Genomic DNA, 16074 nt, shown 5'->3' on the forward strand with positions numbered 1-16074 from the left:
CAGAGGGGCAGAAAGCTGGGCACAGGGGCAGATTGCTGGACACAGGGGGGGTCAGAAAGCTGGACACGGGCAGATTGCTGGACACAGGGGCAGAATGGAGAAACGGGGCATGATTGGAGACACGGGGCAGGATGACAGACATGGCGGCATGACTGGAGACACTGGGGCATGACTGGAGACAGATGGGGCAGAATTGAGACACAGGTGGCATGATTGGAGACGGGGCAGAATGGTGATACGGGCATGATTGGAGACACTGGAGGCAGGAATGGAGACAGATGGGGCAGGATCACGGGGCAGGATGGATACGATGGAGACAGATGGGGCAGGATGGGGAGATCATATGGGGCAGGATGGATACTCATTAGGGCAGGATGGGAGAACATATGGCTGACGCCAGGAATGAGACACACGAGGGCTAGGATGGTGAATATTATTACCATAGGGGCTAATTTAGGGATATTATTACTGCAGTGATGTATTTATTTTATTTTTTGAGTATACTGTTCTAAATGGGGGGGGGGCGGTCCTATTACTGTGTAGAGTGATACTATGTCGCCTTCTTCATGTGGTGTAATGTAGAAGTTGGGAAAATTAAGTAATGTGTTCTGCAAGTGGAACTCGAGATAACGGTGTTATTTCCTGCAGAGACGAGTCCTGGCTGGATGAAGTGATGGCGGTCTGTGCTGGATGAAAGATGAAGGACTTCACCTAGAGACGTCACTGGTGAGTCAGTGTGTTACCTATACACTGACACTATACACTGTATACTATATACAGAGGTCCTGTGTATAATGTCACTGGTGATCACTGTATTACCTGTACACAGACACTGCATACTAAGTACAGATCTCCTGTGTATAATGGCACTGATGGTGATAGTATTGTGGTTTTTTTTTATTATTGATCAGTATTGTAGTATTCAGTCACTATGTGGTGGTAATATGTGGTCTGGTTATGATGTTGTGGTATTTGTTCCTTGTATTTGATATTATTCGATCACTGTGGTGGTAATATGTCATCTGGTCATGGTGTGGCGGTATTTGTGTCTTGTAGATAGTATTATAGGTCACTGTGGTGATATGGTGTCTGGTCATAGTGCTGTGGTATTTGTTCCTTGTATGTGGTATTATAGGTCATTTTAGAAATTGAAAAATAAATAAAAATATACCTAAATTGTATTACATATTTTAACAAATATTTAATAGGTTACAGTAGAGTAGGGCCCGGCCAAAAGTGTCTACCGTGTTATGGTGGCGGCTTAAAAAATCTTTTGGCCAAAACAAAAGCTGCCGGCTATATGTGTGATCTGGTGATGGGAACTGTCAATGTGTGATAGGTGAGAAGTGGAGATTTTCCAAGAAAGAGCGGTGGGACTGTGGACAGTTTGAGGGGTGGAGTGTGGAGGCGGGGCTGGGGTGGAGCCTGGGCGGAGTCTCAAGGGGGCCCCGGAAATTTTGCCAGTATGGGGCCCTGAAACTTCTAGTGGCAGCCCTGCCTAACCCTGACACACCCCTAATCCTAATCCCAACCGTAAATGTAATCCAAACCCTAGCCCTAGCCCTAATCCGAATGGGAAAATGGAAATAAATACATTTTTTAATTTTTTAATTTTTCCCTAACTAAGGGGGTGATGAAGGGGGGTTTGATTTACTTTTATAGCGGGTTTTTTAGCGGATTTTTATGATTGGCAGCCGTCACACACTGAAAGACGCTTTTTATTGCAAAAAATATTTTTTGTGTTACCACATTTTGAGAGCTATAATTTTTCCATATTTTGGTCCACAGAGTCATGTGAGGTCTTGTTTTTTGTGGGACAAGTTGACGTTTTTATTGGTAACATTTTCGGTCATGTAACATTTTTTGATCGCTTTTTATTCTGATTTTTGTGAGGCAGAATGACCAAAAACCAGCTATTCATGAATTTCATTTGGGGGGGCGTTTGGCAAAATTGATAAAGCAGTTTTATTCTTCGGGTCAGTACGATTACAGCGATACCTCATTTATATCATTTTTTTATGTTTTGGCGCTTTTATACGATAAAAACTATTTTATAGAAAAAATAATTATTTTTTGCATCGCTTTATTCTGAGGACTATAACTTTTTTATTTTTTCGCTGATGATGCTGTATGGCGGCTCATTTTTTGCGGGACAAGATGACGTTTTCAGCGGTACCATGGTTATTTATATTCATTTTTTTGCTCGCGTGTTATTCTACTTTTTGTTTGGCGGTATGATAATAAAGCGTTGTTTTTTTGCCTCATTTTTTTTTTTCTTTTACAGTGTTCACTGAAGGGGTTAACTAGTGGGCCAGTTTTATACGTTGGGTCGTTACGGATGCGGCGATACTAAATATGTGTACTTTTATTTTTTTTTATTATTTAGATAAAGAAATGTATTTATGGGAACAGTATATATTTTTTTTAAGGAATTTTTTTTAATTTTTTTTTACACATTTGAATATTTATTTTTTTACACTATAACATTGCCCCAGGGGGGGCATCATGTTATAGTGTAAGATCGCTGATCTGACACTTTGCTGTGCACTGTGTCAGGTCAGCGATCTGACGTGCACTCCTGCGCAATGCTTCCCTATACCGCCGGAACGCTGCGATCATGTTTGATCGCAGTGTGCCGGGGGTTAATGTGCCGGGGGCGGTCCGTGACCGCTCCTGGCACATAGTGCCGGATGTCAGCTGCGATAGTCAGCTGACACCCGGCCGCGATAGCCCGCGCTCCCCCCGTGAGCGTGGCCGATCGCTATGACGTACTATCCCGTCGGTGGGCATACGGGCCCACCCCACCTCGACGGGATAGTACGTCTAATGTCAGAAAGGGGTTAAGGGAATTTGGTGACTGCCATACCAAGGTAGGTAATTAAATTTGGGAGTTATTTTGGAAAAACAGAGGCTTAGGGGCGATCTTATTACAATGTACAAGTATATCAGGGGATAGTTCAGAGATCTGTACAGTGATCTTTTTACACTTAGGCCTTTGACAGGGACAAGGGACATATTCTATGTCTGGAGCAAAGAAGAATTAAAGGGAACCTGTCACCCCCCCCCAGGGTCTATTAAAGTAAAACCACCTCACAGCCGTCCATCATCCCGCTCTGTCCTCCGTGCACCGCCTCCACTCTTTCTCGTGACGTCACCGGTGCCTGTGCTCTGCAATCAGTTCTCGGGCATGCGCCGTACGCGCTGCCTGTGGACTTACATCAGGCGCCTGCGTGTAGCGGAGGCCCCCAGATACCACCCCGCAGTGTGTTATCATGTATTCACACTGCGGGGCTGGGAATCTGGTGCCTGCACAGTGGAGTTGGTCACTGTGCTACATTGAAGATAGTTCCGATGTCTCGCGAGATTTGTGAAGTATCGGAAGTCTTCGGCACTTCTATCGAGGAGCACGGTGACCTGCTCCACTGCGCAGGCGCCAGATTCCCAGTTGTAATGTTTGATTCACTACTAAAATTCAAGAGGCTTTTAGTGTCTGCCCCATAGGGGTTTTACTTTCCTCTGCACTGACATGTTAGGCTATATTTTGTACTCTATGGACTTAAGTTCACTGTGGAGACATGAGGGGTCAGTGGTTGCTCTAATCCATTGGCTCGAGACTGCATGGACCAGGGAACATCCCACCTAATGCCACCTCTCCTTTCACCGTGGGCATAATACTACTCAGACAACAAAGGGTGAAGGTAACAGAATGCTGCAATTCTTTACTGAAACACGAACAGACAATAACACATAGAACAGTACCAGCAAAATACCCATGATGGTGCAAAATTACAGTCTCACCCTTCCGCTGACTTGCCAAGATAAGAGCAGCTGTGACTTCAGAGCTTCCAGGACCGACTGCCTCACCTGTGGCACGCACACAGAGGAGATAACGACAAGTAAAGGAAGATGAGACTCCATTGAGGTACAAGACCAGGTGACCGTAGGGTCACAACCTGGATTCTCCAAACATCTCAATGGAGTCAGGTGACCGGTGGGTCCCAATTCTGGCTTTCCCAAATGTATCCATGGGTTCAGTGATGGTCAATGGAACAGATCTGTATTCTTTCAGCTGGCACCGTAGTCCCCTAAGCTGGCATCCTGTAGAATGTCACATCTGTGTCCCTTGTGATGGAGCCATGATGTTCTGGCTTCTGACCTGTAGAGTTCCTAGCTGTGGTTTTGTAAAGAGTCTTTGGATCTTTTGTTAAAGAGTCATATCCTCCTTATATAGTTCACAACTGTTGTCCTTTAATCCATCATTCAGAGGTCAAGAGGAAGGTGTTATGAGTTTAACTCATTGAGTATTTTATCAATTTGCATAGTTTTTCTTCCTCTGTTTTGCAAGTCAACATCTATTGTTCAAATATCCAATGTCTCTATCCCTCTAAGATAGCAGACAATGAACTTGCAGCAAACAGCAACACCAGAGTCACATTCAGGCTATTCAGGCTAGTATGAACAACAGTTGTTTCTTGACCAACCAAAGTAAGATACATACGGTAAATTGAAAAGTCAACATAGAAATAAAAACGTACGTCTCGTGGCCTAATTTACGTCTGGATAATTAAGATTAAATGCTGTGTCGTCACATCGACCTTCAACCTTAAAATTATGAAACCATTCACCTTCTCAATATAGGAGTACAGGACGCTCTCTGGGCTCAGAGACCCGTCCTTCAGCTTCTCGGTCAGCTCCAGCAGAGTCAGCTCCAGGATTGCCCCGCTGTCCAGTCCGGGGTTCTGGAAGAAGAGACAAAGGTCAGTACACAGAGGGAGGAGAAGATGGCACCATGGCCCTGCTCCAGTCTCCGCACTGCCAGTGGAGAAGTCATCTCATCAGAGCAGATCCAAAACTCTGAAGAAATAATTTGTAATGAATTATCATACTGGGACAGCGCCAACCTATTACCATATGGAAATAAGAGTCGGACTGGACATGAGCGTCTGTACAGGATGTGTGCGCTAGGTACAATGTCTGTACAGGATGCGTGCGCTAGGTACAATGTCTGTACAGGATGCTTGTGCAATATGTCGTGCCTGCATAGTATGGATAGTGACATGTGCAGCATCTCTACAGTATGTCAGCCATATGTATAGTGTCTGTACAGTGGGTGCGGTATGTACAGTGTCTGTAAAGTAGGTGTGCAGTATGTATAGTGCCTGTGCAGTATGTGTGCAGCATGCAAATGTCTGCACAGTATGTGTGCATTATGTATAATGTTTGTACAGTATGTGTCCCGTTTCTAAAGTATGTATGCAGTATGCGCGCAGCGTGTGTGGTATGTGTGCAGTATGTGTGACGTATGTATCGTGTCTGTACAGTATGTCTGCCTTGTGTCGTGTTTGTACAGTGCGTGTGTGCTGTATGTTTTGTGTCTGTACAGTTTAGGTACGGTATGTGTGCAGTGTGTACACTATGTGTATAGTGTCTGTACAGTATGTGTGCAGAATGTACAGTATGTGTGTGCTATATGCAGTGTGTGCGGAATGTGCAGTATGTGTGCCGTATGTATTGTGTCTGTACAGTGTCTGTACAGTATGTGTGGGGTAGGTGTACAGTGTGTGTGCCGTATGTACATGGTGATGGCGAACTCAGTCGAGGGGTTCAAGAGAGGCCTGGATGTCTTCCTGGAGCAGAACAATATTGTATCATACAATTATTAGGTTCTGTAGAAGGACGTAGATCTGGGGATTTATTATGATGGAATATAGGCTGAACTGGATGGACAAATGTCTTTTTTCGGCCTTACTAACTATGTTACTATGTTACTATGTTACATTGTACGGTATGTGTACAGTATGTGTGGGGTATGTGTACAGTATGTGTGCGGTGTGTACAGTGTCTGTACGGAATGCGTGCAGTATGTGTGCAGTATGTACAGTGTCTGTACGGTATGTTTGCAGTATGTGTGTGGTATGTACAGTGTCTGTACGGTATGTGTGCGGTATGTACCGTGTCTGTACGGTATGTGTGCAGTATGTGTACAGTATGTGTACAGTGTCTGTTCGGTATGTGTACGGTATGTGTGCGGTGTTTACAGTGTCTGTACGGTATGTGTGTGGTATGTGTGCGGTATGTGTGGGGTATGTGTACAGTATGTATGCGGTATGTGTACAGTATGTGTGTACAGTATGTGTGTACAGTATGTGTGTGGTGTGTACAGTATGTGTGGGGTATGTGTGCAGTATGTGTACAGTGTCTGTTCGGTATATGTACAGTATGTGTACGGTGTGTACAGTGTCTGTTCGGTATATGTACAGTATGTGTACGGTGTGTACAGTGTCTGTTCGGTATGTGTACGGTATGTGTGCGGTGTGTACAGTGTCTGTACGGTATGTGTGTGGTATGTGTGCGGTATGTGTGGGGTATGTGTACAGTATGTATGCGGTATGTGTACAGTATGTGTGTACAGTATGTGTGTGGTGTGTACAGTATGTGTGGGGTATGTGTGCAGTATGTGTACAGTGTCTGTTCGGTATGTGTACAGTATGTGTACGGTGTGTACAGTGTCTGTTCGGTATGTGTACAGTATGTCTGCGGTGTGTACAGTGTTTGTACGGTATGTGTACAGTATGTGTGCAGTATGTACAGTGTCTGTACGGAATGTGTGCAGTATGTGTGCGGTATGTGTGGGGTATATGTACAGTATGTGTGCGGTATGTGTGCGGTATGTGTGCTGTGTGTGTACGGTATGTGTGCGGTATGTACACTATGTGCATCGTGTCTGTACAGCACCTAGAAGGAGAAGTGGAGAATGATGGAGACGTCACTGATCTATAAATACTGAGTTTACCAAACCCTCTGGATTTCTCAGGGTTTCTCTGGATTTCTGTGGATTTCTTCAGTCCGGGTCTGAGTGTCGGTGACGTCTCCGTCCTGTCATTTCCATCATTCACTACTTTCCCTTTCTGGTGACGTCTCTTCCATGTTGAGAACCAGTTCACCGGTCAGACAAGGTTGTGTCCGCACAGTTGGCAGCCGCACATGGTGGCCCTCAGGTCGCAGGTTGTGGCCCCGGCTGCAGTGTACGGGCTCCAGACAGGTGTGATGTTACCCGGCCACGTGAGGAGAGCAGCTCTGGAAGGGTTAATAGTGCATAGAAGACATTCTGACCTTTCTGTGATACTCGGCCACCGCCGTCCTCACGAGCCGCACACTGTCCTCTCTCCTCTTCCTCTCTTCCTCCATTCTACTGAGGATCTTCTGTCTCTTCCTCCATCTCAGGCCAAATACAGACACAGCCAAGACGCATCCAGCAGTGACCAAGAGCTTACACTCCAGGGCGTGCTCCGAGAGGATCTCAGCCACCTTCTCCTGCATGGTGGCCATGTGAAATCTCTGCTGTGGAGACGAGAGAGGGCGATGTTCAAAATCAGCAACAGATGAAACCTGCCAACCTGGAACCCAGAACCTGGAGCCCGGAACCTGAAACCTGGAACTTGGAGCCCAGAACCTGGACCTTGGAACCCGGAACCTGGACCCCGGAACCTGCCAACCTGGAGCCCGGAACCTGGAGCCCGGAACCTGAAAACTGCAAACCTGGAACCCAGAATCTGGACCCTGGAACCCGGAACCTGAAACCTGGAGCCCAGAACATGAAACCTGCAACCTGGAATTTAGAACCTGGAACCCAGAACCTGGATCCACGACCCCGAAACCTGCAAACCTGGAACATGGAACCCAGAACCTGGACCCTGGAGCCTGCAAACCTGGAACCCAGAAGCTGGAACCCGAAACCTGCAAACCTGGAACATGGAACCCAGAACCTGGACCCTGCAAACCTGGAACCCAGAAACTGGAACCTGGAGCCCGGCCCAATGACAAAACGCCTCTACAAAGTCAAAGGGACAGTGAAATCTGACAGAACTAGAACCAAAACTTCACTGCAGCTCTGGAGGTGACTGGAGGATAAGACCTGATGTAAAAGAATAGTGAGTGCAGCTCTGGAGGTGACTAAAGGATAAGATCTGATGTAAAAGCAGAGTAGTGAGTGCAGCTCTGGTTGTGACTGGAGGATAAGACCTGATGTAAAAGAATAGTGAGTTGCAGCTCTGGTTGTGACCTGAGGATAAGACCTGATGTAAAAGCAGAATAGTGAGTGCAACTCTGGTTGTGACTGGACGATAAGACCTGATGTAAAAGCAGAATAGTGAGTGCAGCTCTGGAGGTGACTGGAGGATAGGTGCTCACAATCAGCCACACCCTGCTAGGAGCAGCACTTGTCTTGTGAGCTCCAGCACTTCCAGCAGGAGGCCCAGAGTCGGCCTCTCTTCTCCCCAGGGAGAGGCAGGCTTCCTGGGAGGCCGGCATGGCTTCCCAGGCTTCTGTTCCCCGGTCTATGCTGGCGGGGGACAGAGAGCAGCTGCAGCAACCGGCCCAAGAGGGACTGAGGAGGTCGGGACGGGTGAGAAGAACCATACCCACCTACACCAACCCTGAGACGGCTCATCGTCCGCCCAGAGAGGGAGACAGGGGCGCCCCAGGTCCCAGGAAGGAGAGCCCAGGAACATCCTGGGGGAGAGGAGCTCCGGCGAGTCCACGAGTACCTTCTCCTCCCGAGTGGTCGCCATGCTACGTGAGTACGAGGACGCCGGCAAAGCACTGACCGGGCTGAAGGAGGAGCTGCGGGTGGCCCGGGTCCTGAACACCCAAGCCTCTAACAGGGAGAGACCCGCGACCTCCCAGAGGTTCAGAGCCCTCAGAGATGAGATGGTCTGGTTAGTGCTCCTCCGGGAGGGGATTGAGAAAAGCGCAGGTCCCTTCCTGGAGAGGTTTAAGAACCAGCGGCGGTTCTCAGAAATGAAGGGGTTAAATACCTCAGGAGAGCCGCCAGCCGGCGTCCTAAGCGACGAGGAGGAGGAGGACGACGTGGCTGTGACTGGAGTCCTACAAGCTGGAACCAGCCGGGAGAGTGAGTCGCAGATCCGACAACAGGGGAGCGGCCTCCCGGCACGGCAGAGGACTCCGACAGCACAGGCCGGAGTGTCAGCGGAGGAAGAGGAGGAGGGCGGTCTGCTAGAGGAGGAAGAGGAGGAGGGCGGTCTGCTAGAGGAGGAAGAGGAGGAGGGCGGTCTGCTAGAGGAGAAAGAGGAGGAGGGCGGTCTGCTAGAGGAGGAAGAGGAGGAGGGCGGTCTGCTAGAGGAGGAAGAGGAGGAGGGCGGTCTGCTAGAGGAGGAAGAGGAGGAGGGCGGTCTGCTAGAGGAGGAAGAGGAGGAGGGCGGTCTGCTAGAGGAAGAGGAGGAGGGCGGTCTGCTGGAGGAGGAAGAGGAGGAGGGCGGTCTGCTAGAGGAGGAAGAAGAGGAGGGCGGTCTGCTGGAGGAGATCCGACAGCTGGAGTCTCCAGTGAACCTGGACCGCTTTTCCTTTGCTGAGGACGACCCAGCAGAGGAAACCAAGAAGAGGAAGAAGACGACGAAGGAGACCGCACGGGAGGTGGTGAGTTACAGATATGTACTGATGGCTGATGTTACACCTACCGCCTCCTGTGTAAACCCCACCAAACCTAAAGGCACGGGCTCTGCAGTGGGTCCGGAGCATAGGCAAGGTGGGGAGAGGAGGAGGACGTCCGGCGGTGCTGCCGTCTGTGCGGGGAACAGTGCAGGGGGCGAGGCTGTGGTGGTACTCACGGCGCCGGACATAGGGGACCCCGAGGAGTTTCCCTCACTGCCCTCTGCGGCTAAGCTGGTTCTCACCGGGGCTGAGGGGGGCGAGGGGGATGTCCACGCCGTTGCGAAGGGGGGACGGTGTGGGCAGACTCCATCCCTGCTCGCTACGGCTTAGCCGGCCGACGCTGGGGCTGTGGGGGGCAGGTCCTAGAAACTTGGTGCGGCGAAAGGGGGGCGCACTGTTGTGACAGGGGCGCAGTGCGCCTCAGCAGAGAAGAGGCATGCGGCTGCGACAGGAGAGCAGCGAGTCCAAAAAGGACAAAAAAAGCAGGAAAAATCATCTGCAGGGAACACTGGGCGCCCTGCTGCGACGGGGGGACAGAGCGCTCCAGCACCCAAATGTGACACCAGGACCCCGAAGTCTGTGGGTGTGGGGCAGGCGGCGCCCCCCAACAAGCAACAGGTCCAGAACAATAAAATGCAAACTGCTCCAGTGGGGGGCAGGGCGCTCCAGAGACACAACACAGCACCAATCAAGGGAAAACGGGTGTGGTGCTGCACCCCTCCCCCGGTCCAGCAGGTGTGAGTGCAGAGAAGCCAGACACAAGTGAGGAAGGAATGGATGTGACTGTGGAAGGTGCAGAGAACACTGGGACAAATGGTGGTGAGAATACTGGTAATAAAGTGACGGGAAGTGGTGGCAATGGTAAGGGGAATGACTGTCTCAAAAACATTTCTAGAATTCGCCCTTTTCTTACTTTCGACTCTGCAAAAACTCTTACTGTTTCACTTATTCATTCTCGTCTGGACTATTGTAACTCTCTACTAATCGGCCTCCCTCTTACCAAACTCTCCCCGCTCCAATCTGTCCTGAATGCTGCAGCCGGGATCATATTCCTCACCAACCGTTACACCGATGCCTCTACCCTGTGCCAGTCATTACACTGGCTACCCATCCACTCCAGAATCCAGTACAAAACTACTACCCTCATCCACAAAGCGCTCCATGGCTCAGCACCACCCTACATCTCCTCTCTGGCCTCAGTCTACCACCCTACCCGTGCCCTCCGCTCCGCTAATGACCTCAGGTTAGCATCATCAATAATCAGAACCTCCCACTCCCGTCTCCAAGACTTTACACGTGCTGCGCCGATTCTTTGGAATGCACTACCTAGGTTAATACGATTAATCCCCAATCCCCACAGTTTTAAGCGTGCCCTAAAAACTCATTTGTTCAGACTGGCCTACCGCCTCAATGCATTAACCTAACGATCCCTGTGTGGCCTATTTATAAAAAAAAACACAAAAAAAACACAATCAGGTTCCTCGCATCATGTTCTCATACACTTTATGCAGTATTAGCCCTCTGTGTCTGTACTGCTACATACTTAGGCTGATAACTGGTTCATGCAGCTTTACATGAACACCTGAGCCTTACACTATGGCCGGTCCGAATAACTAAAGCAATTGTTACCATCCACCTCTCGTGTCTCCCCTTTTCCCCATAGTTTGTAAGCTTGCGAGCAGCAGGGTCCTCACTCCTCCTGGTATCTGTTTTGAACTGTATTCCTGTTATGCTGTAATGTCTATTGTCTGTACAAGTCCCCTCTATAATTTGTAAAGCGCTGCGGAATATGTTGGCGCTATATAAATAAAACATATTATTATTATGGGAGTAGTAGTGGAGTGAATGGTGGGAGTAGTGGTGGAGTGAATGATGGGACCAGTGGTGGAGTGAATGATGGGACCAGTGGTGGTGGAGTGAATGATGGGAGTAGTGGTGGAGTGAATGATGGGAGTAGTGGTGGAGTGAATGATGGGAGTAGTGGTGGAGTGAATGGTGGGAGTAGTGGTGGAGTGAATGATGGGACCAGTAGTGGTGGAGTGAATGATGGGAGTAGTGGTGGAGTGAATGATGGGAGTAGTGGTGGAGTGAATGATGGGAGTAGTGGTGGAGTGAATGATGGGACCAGTAGTGGTGGAGTGAATGATGGGAGTAGTGGTGGAGTGAATGGTGGGAGTAGTGGTGGAGTGAATGGTGGGAGTAGTGGTGGAGTGAATGGTGGGAGTAGTGGTGGAGTGAATGATGGGAGTAGTGGTGGAGTGAATGATGGGAGTAGTGGTGGAGTGAATGATGGGACCAGTAGTGGTGGAGTGAATGATGGGAGTAGTGGTGGAGTGAATGGTGGGAGTAGTGGTGGAGTGAATGGTGGGAGTAGTGGTGGAGTGAATGGTGGGAGTAGTGGTGGAGTGAATGGTGGGAGTAGTGGTGGAGTGAATGGTGGGAGTAGTGGTGGAGTGAATGATGGGAGTAGTGGTGGGGTGAATGATGGAAGTAGTGGTGGAGTGAATGATGGGAGTAGTGGTGGAGTGAATGATGGGAGTAGTGGTGGAGTGAATGATGGGAGTAGTGGTGGAGTGAATGATGGGAGTAGTGGTGGAGTGAATGGTGGGAGTAGTGGTAGAGTGAATGATGGGAGTAGTGATGTTGCAAATGATGGGAGTAGTGGTGGAGTGAATGAGGAGAGCATTACTGGTGTTGGTGGAGGGGAGGCAGGTAGTGGTCCCGCTGCCCCCCCAGCGGTGGCGGGGGCTTCAGCCCCAAGCTATTCAGGAGCTGTCACTGCTGGGGGTAGTAGTGCACCCTTGTCTGGTGACCCTGAGGATGGTGACTTGCAGCAGCGCTTCCTGGACGCCCTGAGGAGAGGGGAGAGTTCCATCAATGTAGAGGGGAGGGAGGTTGATCTGTCTTTAATAATAATAATAATAATAATCTTTATTTTTATATAGCGCTAACATATTCCGCAGCGCTTTACAGTTTGCACACATTATCTGTCTTTATTCAGTCGCCATGACAGCACAACGAGAGAGGGGATCCACCCTTCAGGGACAGGAAACCTCAGACATAAAAAGGGAGGCACCTCACTCCCCTGCCAGTTGGTTTCCTGTCCCTGACAGAGGAACCTCTTCAGACAGACCTTGCGAAGAAGGTTGAAGAAAAGAAGCTATCCCACTCCTGACGGGCCGATACAGGTAGCGGGGGTCCCCTGCCTCGGTCTGGTCAGGAGGTTGGTAGCACCACACGGCAGGGGGACTGTTGGTGTAGGTGGCAGCAGGAGGAAGCAACCCAAGGGAAAGGGTTAGCTTCTTAGGTGTCCGCGTGGTCATACCTGGTAAGTAGGCCGTAGCACCATGTCTGTGGGGCCTCTGGGGTCTGTCCACCGCTGCCGCTGTGGTCCGCTTTTGCCGGGGGACGCTGTCGTCCCTGTTCGGCGCGTCTGTCCTCAGCGCCGCAGCTGTGACCGGAAGGGGCGTGTCCGGATGACGCGGCGAGCGGCGCAGGGTGATGACGCGACCGCGCATGCGCAGTAGCGCTTTTTTTCTCCGGCTAATGGCGGCGCCCAGGGGCGGTAGGGGGATTGTGGCCACAGGGAGTCCGGCGCTCAGCGTGGGGGCGCGGCTCACAGTGGACGGAGTCTATCGGCGTAATGCCGATTATTGACACCTGGAGGAAGCCCTGCTGACCCCCATCCGGGGGTGGTACCCAGGGGGAGGATTTAAGACCTGCACAGACGCCTCTGCTTGTTCCTGTCCTCTTTCCTAATGGAGTCACCGGAGGGAACTCCGCAACTCCGCGGTGAACAGCAGCAACCACTGGAGCAGCCACAGACAGGGAAGTCTCTGAGAAGCTCCCAGCGGCGTTCTAGTGGCAGTAGTCGTGCTGGTGGAGCTAAAGCTGCTCAAAGATCTACCAAATCCTCAGGCCGTAAGGATTCTCCGGCTAAAGAGGACCCCCTGATTACGGTACAATTTGCTGCAGGGATGGGTAAGTGAGCTACGTGAAAGTACGCTTTCTGATTGCTGTCCCTCCTTGTATCCCCTCTCTCCTTATCTAGGGGAGAAAATGTGCTTCCAAAGCCAAGCATAGGGAGTGTGCCGTATGTACAGAGCCACTTCCAGATGGGCATAAAAAGAAGCTGTGCAGATCCTGCATACAGCGCTTAATCGAGGAGGAGGCCCCTGACCTGACGTCTACCCTTAGGGACATGGTTAAACAGGAGGTCAGGGATTCCTTAAAGTCCAGTTCTCATAGGACAAGGTCCAGAAAGAGGATAGAAGTTTCATCCCCAGTGTCAGATGTGGATTCAGATGGTGCGAGCTCGGATTCTCATCCATCATCTTCATCTTCAGAGGACGTAGAGTCTAGCCGAGCATGTCTGTCACTAGATAGGGTTAATCACCTAGTGAAGGCTGTCAACAACACCATGGGGATTGAAGAGACCCAGTCAGAATGCTCCATTCAGGACATTATGTTCAAGGGCATAGACCGTAAATCCCGAAGGGTTTTTCCTGTAGTGGAGAAAATCAAGTCACTGATTACGAAGGAATGGAAGAAGCCCGAAAGGAAGGGGTCACTTCCACCAGCATTTAAAAGAAGGTATCCGTTCGAGGAAGAGGCTTCGGCTTCTTGGGACAAGGTCCCGAAGTTAGATGCAGCGGTGGCCAAGGCATGCAAAAAGTCTTCTCTTCCATTTGAAGATTTAGGTAACCTAAAGGACCCGCTTGATAGAAAAGCTGATGTGTTCCTTAAAGGGGCTTGGGAGACTTCTGCGGGATCCCTGAGACCAGCAATTGCGGCCACTTGCACAGCTCGGTCTTTGATGGTGTGGCTAGGTCACCTGGAAGACCAACTCAAGGATAAAGTTCCTAGAAATGAAATTCTATCCTCTATGCCCATGATCCAAGATGCTGCAGCCTTCCTTTCAGATGCGTCAGCAGATTCAGTTAGGCTGGCCGCAAGATCCTCAGCCTTATCCAACGCAGCCCGCAGTGCACTTTGGATTAAATGTTGGCCAGGTGATTTACAGGCCAGATCAAGACTATGTGGCATCCCCTGTGAAGGGGTTCATTTGTTTGGTCCGGTACTTGATGAGCTGCTTGAGAAGGCAGGCGACTCTAAAAAGCGGTTCCCTCTATTGAGAAAACCTTTTTATAGGCGTGATTACAACAGGGGATGGTCTTATCGCCGGAGATCTGATAGAGAACCAAATAGAGATTCGTCCAGATATTACAGCAGCAGAAGAAGAGGTAGGGGGTATATGTTTAACTCCCCTCGGGACTCTAAGAAAACTCAATGACTGGCGGTCCAGGTGGGTGGTAGGCTTTTAGCCTTCTTCCCAGCCTGGTTGAGGATCACCAATAGTCCATGGATACTCAGTATCATTAAAGAGGGATTAAAGTTCCAGTTTCATCAGATCCCTCAGGACAAATTTAAACTAACTCCTATCCGTTCTTCTCCTGCAGAACAGTTGGCATTGGAGTCAGAGGTTCAAGATCTCCAACAAAAGGGAGTTCTTATTAGAGTACCCACGGAAGAACGAGGTATGGGGTTTTATTCCCCTTTATTCCTGGTAAAGAAGCCAGATGGGTCATATCGTACCATCATCAATCTAAAAGGCCTGAATGAATTCTTGCTGATCCCATCCTTTAAAATGGAATCTGTGAAAACGGCAATAAAGCTTCTTTTTCACAATTGCTTCATGGTTGTCTTAGATCTGAAAGACGCCTATTATCATGTCCCGATACATGTAAATCATCAGCGCTTTCTCAGGGTAGCGGTTTCTCTTGCCGGCACAGTAGAGCACTTTCAATATCGGGAACTCCCCTTTGGTGTTGCAGTCGCACCCCGGGTTTTCACTAAGATTATGGTAGAGGTTATGGCGCACCTTCATGAGCAAAACATACTAATAATTCCCTACCTGGATGATTTATTGATCGTTGGGCGTTCAGAGTTACACTGTAAAGAGCAGTTGGAGAAAGTGATGGCAGCATTGCATAACTTAGGATGGATTATCAATCTCAAGAAATCGCGTCTTCAGCCCTCAACATCACAGCAGTTTTTGGGTCTTATTGTGGATTCGGGTCAGCAGGAATGTCGCCTGCCAGACTCAAAAGTTGATACTATTCATCGCCTGGCCTCCAGAGCAATTAATAATCCCGTAGTCTCCTTAAGAAGTGCTATGTCACTTTTGGGTTCACTTACTTCTTGTTTTCCGGCGGTGATGTGGGCACAGTTTCACTCCAGGTCTCTGCAATGGGATGTTCTGCATAATTTTCGGCGGCTGGGCGCTAACCTTGATAAAAAATTTTCCCTATCCGTAGAGGCCACGGGTTCACTAATGTGGTGGACGCACATCCCTAATCTGCGTAGAGGGGTACCTTGGACATATCAGATAACACGAGTGATAACAACTGATGCTAGCCCCACGGGTTGGGGGGCACACTGGGAAGATGATTGCATTCAGGGTCTGTGGTCCCAATCTGAGCGGGACTCATCTTCCAATCTGAAGGAATTGATGGCAGTAGAACGCGCCTTGGATAAGTTCCTTGTACCTCTGCAGGGTAGACATGTTAGACTACTCTCTGACAACCAGGTGACCGTTGCTTATGTGAACCACCAAGGAGGTAC

General features: G+C 49.5%; 1 protein-coding gene across 1 annotated transcript in view; it reads right to left on the reverse strand.

Annotated features, from left to right (window-relative positions):
• Window positions 1–7329, reverse strand: part of LOC138672388 (vitamin D3 hydroxylase-associated protein-like) — a 65231-nt gene extending 57902 nt beyond the window's left edge. The window contains exons 1-2 of the mRNA XM_069760325.1: window positions 7114–7329; window positions 4626–4739 (exon numbers count right to left, since the gene is read on the reverse strand). Of these exons, the coding sequence (XP_069616426.1) occupies window positions 4626–4739; window positions 7114–7329 (330 nt within the window). The remainder of the gene's footprint in view (window positions 1–4625; window positions 4740–7113) is intronic.
• Between the last annotated feature and the right edge of the window lie 8745 nt (window positions 7330–16074).

Source organism: Ranitomeya imitator, chromosome 3 (genome assembly GCF_032444005.1).
Source record: "Ranitomeya imitator isolate aRanImi1 chromosome 3, aRanImi1.pri, whole genome shotgun sequence".
Classification (NCBI taxonomy): domain Eukaryota; kingdom Metazoa; phylum Chordata; class Amphibia; order Anura; family Dendrobatidae; genus Ranitomeya; species Ranitomeya imitator.